General features: G+C 38.6%; 1 protein-coding gene across 4 annotated transcripts in view; it reads left to right on the top strand.

The window, feature by feature from the left end:
* The window catches only part of kiz (kizuna centrosomal protein), a 34,243-nt gene extending 21,601 nt beyond the window's left edge, over nucleotides 1-12,642 (top strand). For 3 of the 4 annotated variants that reach the window (XM_038271601.1, XM_038271600.1, XM_038271602.1), the window contains 4 exons: nucleotides 2,607-2,690; nucleotides 2,877-2,946; nucleotides 11,792-11,832; nucleotides 12,352-12,642. In XM_038271601.1, the coding sequence (XP_038127529.1) occupies nucleotides 2,607-2,690; nucleotides 2,877-2,946; nucleotides 11,792-11,832; nucleotides 12,352-12,455 (299 nt within the window). In that variant the 3' untranslated portion in view covers nucleotides 12,456-12,642. Of the gene's footprint in view, nucleotides 1-2,606; nucleotides 2,691-2,876; nucleotides 2,947-11,791; nucleotides 11,833-12,351 lie in introns of those variants that run through there. The other variant, XR_005279498.1, reaches the window with a different exon arrangement.
* The last annotated feature ends 650 nt before the right edge of the window (nucleotides 12,643-13,292 follow it).

Below are 13,292 nucleotides of genomic sequence, written 5' to 3'. Positions count from 1 at the left end.
GCCTTTATGGCTGCATTTTCCTTTTCTTTAAACATAGTTCCATTTTTTTTTTTATATATATATAGACCTGTCAAATTTCTACATCTGTTCTGGTTTGAGAGTCTGCACAGACTTTACAAGTGGGGCTTTGCGCCGGTTCTTTTTTATTTAATAATTTTGATAACTTTTCATTGTCTGTCCAAGTGAAATGTGGGATTTTTTTATATGAGTGGCAAAGACAGAATGGGCACAGATCTGCTCACCCTACCTAATCGGAGCCTCTGTATACGCACAACATTTAAATGTCGTACTCCTCTTGCATGATTGTGTCCCTGCTGATCTATAAGGATGTCATGATTATCCGAGGCTCATTCTCCCCTGTCCTTTTCCCCACAACAGTATTAATAAAAGCATCAGCTGATATCTGTAACCATTTAGCTTAACCTTGATAGAATCATGCTACAGTTTAAGTCTAAGACCCATTTACTATAAAAAGAAGTATTATTTACATGTTATTAGAGGAGTAGGGGTGTCAAAAAAAATTGATCTTTCAGTTCCTAATATTGATTAAAAATTGCTCTCTTTTTTTTAGCTAAAACAAGAGTGGACTACCTCTGCACTGCCACTCTTGTAGATGGCGCTGTGGAGCCTTTTTACTGTGCAACACATCACCATCTCTGTAGTTGAAGCAGTCACAGAGGAAGAAAGACGTGAACTGACTCAAACCCCAAACAATATTGATTCAGATGAACATATACAGCACTTACTTTTTATTTTGATAGCTGGGTAAAATATCGCAATATATAGTGATATCGCAATATTGTGATAATATTGTATCATGACCCCAAGTGTTGCAACACGTATCGTATCGCAACACTCATGCCAATACTCACCGCTATAAAAGCGGGATCCTCTAGGCAAACAATCTGGGAATAAGCCCAGAGGATAAGCGCCTTGAGGTGGCAGCAGCCTACATTACTTTTGGTAAAAAAAAAGTTAAGTTTCTGCAGAACCTCTTTCACCCTACTTTACCAAATCCAGTCACTGATTGGTTAGGGTGATGCAAATTGACAGAAAGGTTCAGGTTTTTCGTCTCCAACAAAATTCACTTTATGTCCATCGCTGGTTTCATTCTGTCCTCACCCTGCTCTATTTACCCTAACCTATCCACTTTGCTCCTAAACGTGGGATAACATGTAGTGCTGAAACAATTAATAGGATTAATGGATTTATTTTTTAAACAATCGTCAACTAGCTCATCAAACGATTAATCGTTAACTAGAGTACAGAGACTCTAAAATATGCTTTTAGCTGACAGAGCAACCCACTTAGAGCAATAATTATACCAACATTTTTAAATAATATATCAACATTTTGCATTTAAGCTGAAAAAAATTTCCATCTGCCAATATGCTCTATCCAGAACTCTTTAAAACTCCTAAAATTTTTACTTACACCTAGTTTAATTCTGTTAAATATCTTCTTGACAGAACCTTTTACTATCCGATTATTAATTAGTTAATTGACAAAATAATCGACAGATCAATCATTTAGTAAAATAATTGTTAGTTGCAGCCCTAATAGAATATAAATCATTTGCTCCAGTTGCATTGAAGGCTGATTAAATTCAGAAACCAGGTCGTCTGCGTGTGTGTCGCAGTGAACACAAATGTGTCCCCGCCCCTTCCGCAGAAACTCTGCTGCACCTCTCCAAAATTGTAGGTGACCGCAGGCAGTGTCGTAGACAGGAGGCCTCTGATTGGTCAAATCTACATTCGCTCGGCTCTATGCGTATTTCCTGTCTGGTACCTTACTTACTTGTTTTGTTTGTATGACCGGCATTGTGGAAAACGACTAGTGAAGTTGGACCAGCTAGAAGAGCGAGGTGCACGAGAACGCTGGGACCCTTTTTCCACCTGGATCCCCACTCTTTTTTGCCCTCATGTCCCTCCGTTGTTGCACATATTTGCCCCTTTCGTTTTCTTTACCGTCTCGGCTGTATCTAGACCCACAGCTAGTTTGTGATTGTCCCTCTCGCGTTACAATAACATATCGCAGACCACGCTTCAAAATTGGGCATAAATCAAAAATATCTGCGACAAGCTCACTGCGACACGCTGCTGCGGGAGGATAACCAGCCCTTAACCCCTTGAACTTATCTAAAACTTTTCTGATCATACCAAAGACGCAAAGTGCTTTTAGACTACCAGCCCCAATCACAATGCTAAAACAGTCTTACAAACATATGCAACAATCCGGGGGAATTGAGGAGACACCAGCAATGCAATCATGCTCTACTTGTAGATTGTCTATCTCATAAAATACCACTGAAAATTGTCACAGACTATCCCCAAAATGATTCCACACCAGTTCTCTTAAAGGATGCCAAGATATTGTTTAATAGTCACTGTTATCTCCAGGACACTGTCTTCATTTCTAGTTTGGTTGATTCATCAGCTCAACTTTCTGTTCAGCAATGAGCCTAAAAAACAAAACTCATCTACCGGAGCATGTTGCTTAATCAAGCAGAGAAACCTGTGCTGGTTGGAAACCTGGAATATAGCAAACACTTGACTGTGACTTTATGTCTGTGTGTGTTTGTGTGTCTGTGTGTGCCCTCTGAGCAGAGACAAAAGCGTATCAGTTACTTAGACAGTCGGCCATGCAGAAAAGACCGACGAGTTCTGAAGAGGAGGAAAGCAGCCTTTCAGGTGAGCGACCTGAACATGACCATTTAAAATCTTTGTCTTTTGTTTACTTTTTGTGCGTATAAGGGAGCCCAAGGCTAGATTTGGGATTCTGCATCAGTATTACTGTTAGCGTAGATGGTAAAGTAGCCTGTGATGAGATCAATGAACAATCAAATGGTTTTATCTGGGGCTGTTTGCTCTTTTAAGGAATAAATCATGGCCATGAAGAGGACCTGGGGAGGGCCAAACGCTCCTCACATCAAGACCCTTACCCTCGGTAAGAACATTGTTGTTATTCAACGGGCCACAGGAAATGGGCCACCAGACACCAAAGTGGTTGATGTACATTTGCATGGCGGCTCTCATAATTCCCTGTTCATTTCCATAAGATCAAGGGGGCGCCACCCATTAACTCGCTTACAAAGACAAAAGGCCCCTAAAGCCCCTCTTACTCACTGTTAGCAGGGTTCAACCAGGTTTTCAGGATTCAAAAGCAAATCAGGTGCCACAAAAAATTAAATTGGAGCTACAATCCTACTGTTTTCAGGCTTGTCGTCAGAATGCAAACAGATCATGTCAAGAAGAGAATCGACGAAAACTGTGTCAGAAGAAGGGGACTCGAGAGTCGATAAGGACAAATGTCCTCTCATCCGTCACCCTCCAAACATTATTTACCGTCTAATGATAACTAGCTCGCCATAAGCTCACACCGTCTCTGTTACATTTGAATATCAACACAACTTCATCAAATCTGCAATCGCGTTTTTGGTCCTCAGAGCGCCTCTTCACCGCAGACCCATTTGGGCTTCAGTAATGGCTGGATAAACGTTATGAGGAATAATCTTCTCTGATTTCATATGATTACTGGGCAACACGCTGACACGAAGGCTGAAGTCTGTATCTCCCTGGCAAACAGGCGCTCCAGTCTGCCTATTAGTCCATGGAAGGGCCTAATGGCCTGGCTCTATTGTGGTCCTCCTCACTCCTGCCCCTGCCAGCACCACTGACCAACGTATTTAATAAACATGAGCCAATTTTGGGCAAAAAAAAAAAGCCCCTCTCAGGTGGTGTCTGTCTCACAGTCAGGGACGTGCATGTGGAATCCATAAAGTGTGTGATTAAACAAAATTTTCAGGGCAAAATGTAGACATCCAGAATGCAATGATGAAATACAAAGTGTATGTATGAATAAAAAGGACAAATGGGTAGTTAGGCATGCCTGATACTGTAATCTCCTCTCAGTAAGGAAAGAGGCATCCTAATCTTCTTTTTGTCGTAGCACAGATATCTCTAATTTTTCCACTGTACTCTGATTTAAGCGTCCCCCTTACCACGGCTACTTTTGCAGTTTATTGCTCCCACAAGTGGTCTGGAAGCCCGCCACTTCAACAGAAGCACAACACTGCAGCTTTTCTCCTTCCCCCCGTCTTTCTTGCGCCTTCTTCATCCCTCTTCGCCTTTTCCTCTGTCATCCCATGTTTTCTTCCCCCTCCTCTCCATCCCTCTTGTTAATTATTTGCTTTATTTTGTCAGTGAGCTGATGAGTGACTTCAAAAGGAGGACGGAGCTGGACTCGAAAAATACAAAAATGGCTCTGTCTCTGTTGTCTTAGACAATAATTATGATTTGCCTGTTAAGCCTGGGACTACAGCAGAGGGATTGTAGTTTAAAGCAGAGGCTTTGGTACAAAAATGCATTTATAGCCCTTTGTGAAGCTCCTCATTATGTGTGGGCTCGATTCATTAAGTAATTGGTTTGCAGTTGTTTACATGAGTATTAAGGCCTTCTATTCAGGGCCTTTGAGAGATACATTGTGCAAATGTTGCATGTTATGAATGCAGAATGAGAGGCGGGGGGCCAGTGCTATTGGCCAAACACTGCTCCCAGCTGAAAAGCGAGAGAAAAGCTCTGGGCGCTGCTTTGCATAGTAATGACTCGGCCTTAATAAGCTTTACAGATTAAATACATGCAGTCTATACAAGATGCAAGGAGATACTCTTAACACATTTATATGTGCTCATTTCCCTATTATGGAGTTGGAGAGATTTGGACTCTTTCATATTCTTTTTTTTTCTCTCTTCATTGCTCTCTCCCACACAGCGTTTTTCAGTCTGATACTTTTATGGACTTTTCTGTTTATTGTGTTATAACTTGCAGGGAAGCGACTGATCTGCAACAGTTATTACGGATTTTTTCCCCCCACTTTCTAAATCTTTTGCAGTCAAATCACTTTGTGGTTGAGTGGGGCTGAAAAGAATAATGCACGAAGGAGTGAGTCTTAATAAGCAGCTGCACTCCATGTAAAGACCACTTGTTCGCCTTTGTATGCCGGTGCATGCCGCTGCTTCCTCTCGTGCAAAAGAATAATCTTGCCTTTTTCTTCTCCAGGTATTTTTAGATACCACTCCCTTCTTATTTTTCAGTGCAGGTTTTAAACTTACCATTTTAACCCACCTACCCTTTTTCACCCTAAAAATAAAATCCCCAACTCACGAGCAGCAACAGACAAAACAAAACGGCAGCTGCAGACGGGATAATAAGTGCCGTGCCTAGACCCTGCTTGACAAAAACCTTGACTCAACCATTAGTGGTTTACAGCTTTGGTTTGGAAAACAGGATGTGCTCAAGCATTCGACCTCAAATAACTATGTGTCAAAATCAGAAGCACTATCTGTCTCCCTTTAGACCACTCCCCTCTGTCTCATATGAGGTGGGGACTGTCGGTGCAGCACAGGCGACTCATGTAAAAGACAGATGGAGGGATGGGGGAAAACAGGAGCTGGAAGAGGGGAGGGAAAAAGGAAGACGTATAAAAACAGGAACATGAGTGGAGATGAAGTGCCAGTGGTTTTTATGCAATAAAATCCAACAGTGAGTTTAGTTAATCAAAAAAAAAGGAGAAAAGCTGCAGAACATCAGAGAGATTATGTTCCTGGTTTTGTTTTTTTTTTTGTCTTTTCTCAGAATGTTTTCATGGAGGGCAAACTTTGCTAAACCTTTTTTTTATTATTTAAGCAGTGTAGGATTTATTCCCTTTCAGCTCTGGTGATTAAAACAACACCAGTCCTATAGAGGTACCAGTTTTGATACATTAATGCACACAATCTTGTAAAACAGTGTTTTTTTGTTTTGTTTATCAACTTTATTAATCAGAACTGCTGCACCATGTTTTGTTCTTGAAAAGTAAAATCAGCAGGTCAGACCTTAAATAGCAGGCAGCCCCATAGTCGGTCCTCTAGGGCTGCTGTCCTGCAGGTTTTGGAGGTTTCTCTGCTACAGCACAGCTGATTCTGATGATTGCAATTCAGCAAAGGCCTGTTAATCAACTATAAATGTAAATCAGCGGTGCTGGAGCAGGGAAACCTCTAAAACCTGCAGGACAGCGGCCCTTGAGGACCGACTTTGGGGATGCCGGTTAAATAGAATTGGTATCGGTCAAGCCTGATCAGTGCATCTCTTCCAGTCCATTAACCTTTATTCTCTTCAAAGACTTTAAAAATAAGACAGCATTTAGATAATCAGACCAGTGGAGGTCACTGTTCTAAGCCTTCCTTTTGAGATTCACTAAACATCTTAAAAGATTGTTAAATATAATATTTATTTTTGATACTTTTTGTGTTTGAATATATCAAAATATTTTTTTTTTTTTTCATATAAGTGTATCTGTTAAACCACATATCATGATAAATGAGACTAAGAATGATAAACAATAAGAATAAAAACTGGGAAAAGAGGGCTTGGTGTAATAGTCTTTTTGTAGAGTGTAGCCCCAGAAACAGCCAATGAATGTTTGCCAGGCGTTGTCAGGGATATAAAGCAAAAGAAGCACCATGAATGCTTTGCCTGTCATTCAGCCTTTACACCGACCTTCTCTACTAGACTGCCACCAGTCAGTGGGAGAGGGAGTTGTGTTCAAATACCTCTCTGTTTGAGCTGCAGTTCTTGCTCGCTGCCAGCAGAGAGCACTCACACGTTGGAGAGCACCCACTCATGCTGCACTCACAGGTGCCTCTTACTGTTTGCCCCTACTGAGGGGCTACATCCTGCTACCATTCAGGTCTGTTAGAGCACATCTAAACGGAGCCTAAACAATGTTTTTGCAGGGTCATAGCTGGGATGGGAGTAGGAGTTGATGGGAATGATGAGGTGATGGGTCTCCCTTTACCTTTAGACAAGCAGCTGCAAGCAAAAGTGCTATTGTGCTATTAGCATTTGTGCGTGGGTGGCAGGAGCTTTAAAAATCTAGGATAAATAAAAGCAGGTTGTAGCTGCCGGCAAGGCAGTACTTAATGCTTTGTAAGCATTATTTCCCCTGATAGTCTTACGATGTTCTAATGAGACTCCAGGAAAGACACAGAACTGCACTTTTCTGACTCTTTGACTTTAATTTTATATCTTAGAAATGTGCTCAATTTGCATTTTGGCTGTCTCTCAAATTTAAATAAAGCTCAGAGTGATTTTAGCTTCTGTAAACATCTGCATCAATTCTTAAATCAGTATTGCTTCATTTGCAAATGTTTCTTGTATATAAAATAGGTGGTAATGGTTATTTTTGTTATTCTAGATTAGACCTAGACTCAACTTTATTTATCCCTTGGGATTACTTCTTCAGGGAAATTCTGGTTCCAGTAGTTTATATAGAGTACACAGAGTTAAAGCAAGATGCCATTAAATAAAATGATACAACAGTATTTAAAAAGAGTGTATATAGTACAAAAAAGCATAAAAAAGAAAAAAAAGTTGTAAATGTCCAGGAATATGTTTCCCTTAGATATAAAAATGTCTGCACAGTAGAGAGCTAAGAGAAGACTACGCAGTAGTTAACTTGGGTTTATTGCACTTGAACTGCAGAGATTTACTGACCGTATAAATAAGTAAAAATTATACAGACTATACAGATATTATTACATTTCTAAACGAATATCAATATTTGTAAATTTATGAAATCATTAACTATCATCATTTAACTAACATTTAACTATCATTTAACTATGATGTTATTAGTGAACTTTTACCGTTTTTACTCTTTAATGAATATAATGTAAATCTCCCTTGTATGGTATAAGACAACCTTTGGTAAGTATAAGCTTGTTCTTATACTGACTTAATAAATGACACAATTGAATCTTCTGCTGCTAAAACAGATTTTTTGTTAATGTTGATACAAATGCGTATGGAAAAACTGCTGCTGATAGAAGCCATAGTTATCTTCAGTACTTATTACACTGTATCTTAAGGCTTTTTTGCCAATTTACTCTTTAAAGAGTAACACGGTCACAACAAGTGGGGTAATTATTCGGGTTCTCTGCTGTGGTAGCCAGCCTACAATTAGGACAATAGTGTGCAACAATGTGTGAGTGTGTTGCATTACTATTTGCTTAATAAAGGCTAGAAAAACTCTGGTCACTCTGACACATTACCTTTCTTTAAAAGGACTTAAATATTTTGGAATGGTTTGACTGATGATTTATAAGAAGTGTTGCACAGATGCCATTTTTTGCGCCGATACTGATACCCTATACCTGGCTGTACAGTATTAGCTGATACTGATACCATACCAATACCACTTTTTTAAAATTGATGTGTGTGTGTACAGTATATATGAAAACAGGATAGTTCTTGGATGTAAAATAATTGCCATCATGGCTGTCAAGCTGCTGCCTACCTTTGTGAAGCAGGGAAAAAAAATACAAAGTGAATCCAGTAGAACTTTTTATTGCCTATCTGGAATGGGGGACAATAGCTGAACAAACTTTTGGCTCTGAAAATAATATCTGTACCCTATTTGTTGGTAATCGCTGATACTGATACCACCATTTTAGTGTTGGATCGGGGCCCCGCCTGATACTGGTATCGTATGGGTGCAACACTATTTACAAGCAGCTTTTAAAAACATTGGTATACTTTACACTGGTTGCTGGTGTTCAACATCAACATTGTGAGGTCAAAATGAAAGCTCAGAATATTTCACTCAAGGTAATGAAGAACATATGTGTTGAATCTGTTCTGCTTTAAAGGTTATTGGGATCTCAGATGGAAAAAGTAAAATCAGGAAAGCAAAAATATGAAACAACTACAAAGCTCAATTTAAGGGAATAGATGCAACAGTACTGGGTAACGTACATAGCAACAACTATGTTTTGCTTCCTTTCATAATATTCGCCTTCGTCTCCCTGGGCTGTGAAAGACATATTCAGATCATTGCCTCATTTAAGGGAAATTGAAAATGAACTACTATGAATACCTACTGAATTTTCAGATCTGTAAGGTCACATCCCTGCAGGGTTCATTTTGGTAATGGCTCTGTCTTGAAATCAGTGCTGAAGGGGAACTGTTGATAGACCATTTTCATTCTGTGGGGGGGAAGTTGGAGCAAAGAAATGCTCAATTTGCACTGTGCAACAGCTATTACTGTGACAGTGGACGTAATTTCCCAGATTATTGCTTTGTTTTTGCTGCAGCGTGTTCTGCTACAGAGCCTCTGTCACCATTTTTAGATATATTATGCATTTACCCTGAATACTAAAGACTTTGTTAACAATACTAAATTTTAGATCTTAAAATTATTATTTTTTCTCCTATCCATCATGCCATTAGGATGGTAGATTAATTGCTGGATAATAATGGACCATCGCCCCTCTCCCACCTGTTGCTTTGCATTGGAAGAAGACTACTACATTTATTCCTACCATTGGCTATTTTGAAATATTTCAAGTTTAAAAAAATTTATCTAATAGTTATGATGTATAAATTAAATTGATGCCAAATATAATAGTATAGCAGACAACCTTCTTGCATCTTTGAGTCTCCATTTTACGTTGTTGTGTATGCACACTTTTAATGTTTATGCATCAAGTGAGCTTTGGTTGCAGCCATTCATTGTTGCTCCCCTGCTTCTCACCGTATGCATTGAAAATGGCTTAGAGTCACAAAAAGTAAGCTGTCTTACAACTTTATAAGAAAAAGAGGAAGAATTGAAACAAAACAAATAAGACAAGTTTATTTGCAAGATTTTTTCACACAGAAGCAGGACGGCTCGTTTACAGTTATTTAAAAAGTGACTTGGGGATTTCTTACGTTAATTTCTGGAAAAATCATCCCCTATACTTTTACTACCAAATGTTGATATGATCAATGTTCCAGATAAAGCATTTTTAAGCTACAAGTAACATATATGTGGCTCCGTTAATTTCAAATTGGCCAACCAAACACATAGGCTGGCTAATTAGCCTTTAATATCAGGTAATTACACTTTTGTTCCTCCACTAATAGCCCTACAGCATATATTTACAATACTCAAATTTTACGAAAGTTAGTAGTTTTTTGTTATATTTCTGTGCTTAACTCTATGCTTTAAATAAACAATAACTAAACGTCAATGACAATTGCCATAAATGTATTGATGAGTATATTATTTCAGAAACGGCAGTATTTTCTGCCTTCAGGTTTTTTTTTATTAAATAAAATAATATCATACACTTGAGTTTTCGATTTTTGTGTAAATATCATTTTGTATTTAGTTTTTTTTGCAAGAATACCATACCTAACCTTGCCTAATAGTCGCTTAGCATGAACAAATTTGTTCAGTCAGCAAAAAAAATAAAGAGAGAATATAAATTTGACACTGTAGCATACACACTTTAATTACATTAGCGAAGAAGCTGTTTGATTTTTTTTTTAGGAGGATAAGTTATTGTACTTGAGCACCTCAAACCTTTACCATTTATACATCAGTTTGTTCTTCTGTATCGATTCAGATTCTACTAGCAAATTAACACAACTGCTGCAGCAATGACCCATTAATATTGTAAATCAATCTCTTGCTAATCTATCCAAATTTCACCTAGCTTAAAATATTATAAGTTTGAATAAGAACCTGTCCTGATGCAGCTGACATTGCGGATTTCACACACTTGTTCCCAATAAATATACATTATACAGAACTGCCCCTCATTAAAAAGCAGACTAAGCTCTATGTGTGACAAAATCCTGTCTTTTTTAGCCCATACAGTATTATTTTGCAATACACCATTATAAAATAGGGCAGAAGGTTAAGATTTCAGCTTTCAGAACTTTCACACTAATGCTAATGGTGATTATCTATTCCTTTACTTTCTGTTTTTAAATAGAGGTTCAGTATATTTTTTTTTAACAGATTTATCAATAATCAACCTCTTAGGAATCATTTATCTTATATAAATTGACAGGTTATATTGTAATGATTATTAAGGTTCTTTGTATAATGTTCCTTACACAAAAAAATCCTGCTTTCAGTTTGAAAAAGCGGGGGAGGTAATCTTTTTCTCTCCTTCCCTCTCGAGTGTTGTAAAGCTGCAACTTATATTTTTAAACAGGAGCAACTGGAACAGAGCCAAAGTAATTTGCTCCCCACGCTCATACAGTGACATGTGCCAAGATTTAGCTGAGGAGATGAGGGCGATTGAGAGGATGACAATCAAAGAGGTCATGGGTTTCTAGTGAGGCAGATGGAAGACATCGGAACACAGCTGTTTTTTGTGGTGTAAAACACTGCATTATTTCTCCTTCCAAGAAAAGCTTCGACATGTCTAAAACAGATGATGGAAAAGCTACATGGATATGTATGCTAACCTGGGAGATGATGGGATATACTGTGGGGTTTTGAATAGGCTCTGTCATGATGTAAATTAAAGAGGACGCCTTTAAAAGTGGAGGGGGGGTGGCCTTATTGCATATGCATCGGAGTAGATCAAAGCCTTTTCGGAGGTCACACATTTACATAGTGATATCACAGGAGCTATGGGAACCTGGCAACCCAGTCTATGGGCTATTTTTGAATAAAGAGGGCCTTGTGGAAGTCCTTTGCCTTTAACAAACTAACTCCTGCTTCACTCTTTGAGTGCTGCTAAACCTAATTCACTCCTATGTCACTGGATTGTGTCATTTTTATGTTACTAACTTATTTATGTCTCTTTATTTGTTAAGATTTGCTTTTTTAATAGATTGTAAAATTTTGGCAGAGGTCAGTTTACTTTAAAGAGAACTGTATTTAAAATAGGCCATTGTGGGTTTATTTTAATTGTAAGAAAGAGCTTTAAAATGGTTAATAATTTTCCAGGTCTAATAACAAACTCTATTTACAGGAAAGGAAACTCGAAGATTTATTCTGCTCTGCAAACAAAAGGTGAGTCTAAAGTAAAATATGTTAATTACACCAACCAGGGTGGCATAAAGAAATCTGCCTGTGAACATTGTGGATGTTATTTCAAAATTAGGGCTTCATGGAAACTTTCAACCGTTTGATTAAAATGTTCTGTGCTTGCAGCTGTGTCTTTTGAGGTTGAGTACAAAATAAAAAGACCTTGAAGCCAAGTCTAGGTTTCTGAAAGCTTTTGAAGCCATGTACTCAACTGATAAACAAGTAAAAACAACCTGTTAGATGGAAGATTCTGACTCCTTTCATTTTGGTCTTACTTCAGAAAACACGTATTACCTGTTAACACCCAGGTAAAAAAAAATAAAGGTCTTTGTGTCATAACATCACCAGAAGAAGCTTCCTCGTTCTTTTAATACCTTTGTGTAAAAGTTAAACAGTTTCTTTTTTCAGTGATGTTACACGGAACCACCTTAGTACTCTTCTTCAAATTTGGTACTTGTGAAAGAGACCTTGCTCTAATAATGTGTTTTTTGTGTGCTTGTAAAGCTTTTTGGCAGGAATCTGATGACAGCAACTCCGAGATTGAAGCAGCCCTTCGTCCTCCAACTGGCGAAGCAAACAGCAGTGCCACTGATGACTTTTATGACTGATGTTGCTGCAATATTATATCGTTTTTAAATGTGAGACGGATGGGCTCTTAGTAATTCACCCCACTGACCATACTTTCATTGGTCTGCATTCTAAATCATATGCTTAGCATATTGTAAAAACAAATAAAGTTGACAGCTCTTACGCTGGATAAGGTATGTGAAGAGTTGTCCAACGCTCTGATGTTAACCCCGCTTCATTCTCTTTATCTGAACAACTCTCCCAGCTCATAATAACGGCTCGAAATAGATTAAACTGATCTTTTAAAGCGATTTGTTTGCACTGGGCTGAAAATCATGCATTTCGAATGCTGCAAGCATCTCCGAGTGCTCTACTTGCAACCAGCTGGAGTGTAGGGATGTGAGTCACCTGTGAAACGACAAAGCACAATGGCCACTCTGCTCGCTCCGGTGTGACCCGTGAACTCACTCAAGAGGCTTATCTCTCGGGGCACAAAGTGTTGCAGTGCTAACATACTCAGGACATTTAGAGACCCAAACAAATGCTCTGGACATTTTCTTAGGGATGCAACAGATTTGTGTGCTAAAATACAAAGATATGGTTGAAATCTCTCTATTTTAATGTGCTAATGACTTACAAGTAGCTGAAATGATGCTGATATTTCAAATTGTTCATGCACATTGGACATCCTGGGTCTATTATTAGCTGTGTGGGAGGTTACATTTCAAGGTTTACATTTATAGTTCATTATTTCCGCAGTGTAAATTTTCCAAGCTGAGATTTGGTAAAAGCCCCCTGGCACACAGTGTCAGCAGGATTCCATTAGTCAGCTTTTGGTGACTTTATACGCCTGAACCTTTCAAAGTAGGACTCCACAT

Source organism: Cyprinodon tularosa, unplaced genomic scaffold (genome assembly GCF_016077235.1).
Source record: "Cyprinodon tularosa strain WSP-4 unplaced genomic scaffold, ASM1607723v1 ctg80, whole genome shotgun sequence".
Lineage (NCBI taxonomy): Eukaryota > Metazoa > Chordata > Actinopteri > Cyprinodontiformes > Cyprinodontidae > Cyprinodon > Cyprinodon tularosa.
This window is presented reverse-complemented; position numbering and strand designations above follow the sequence as displayed.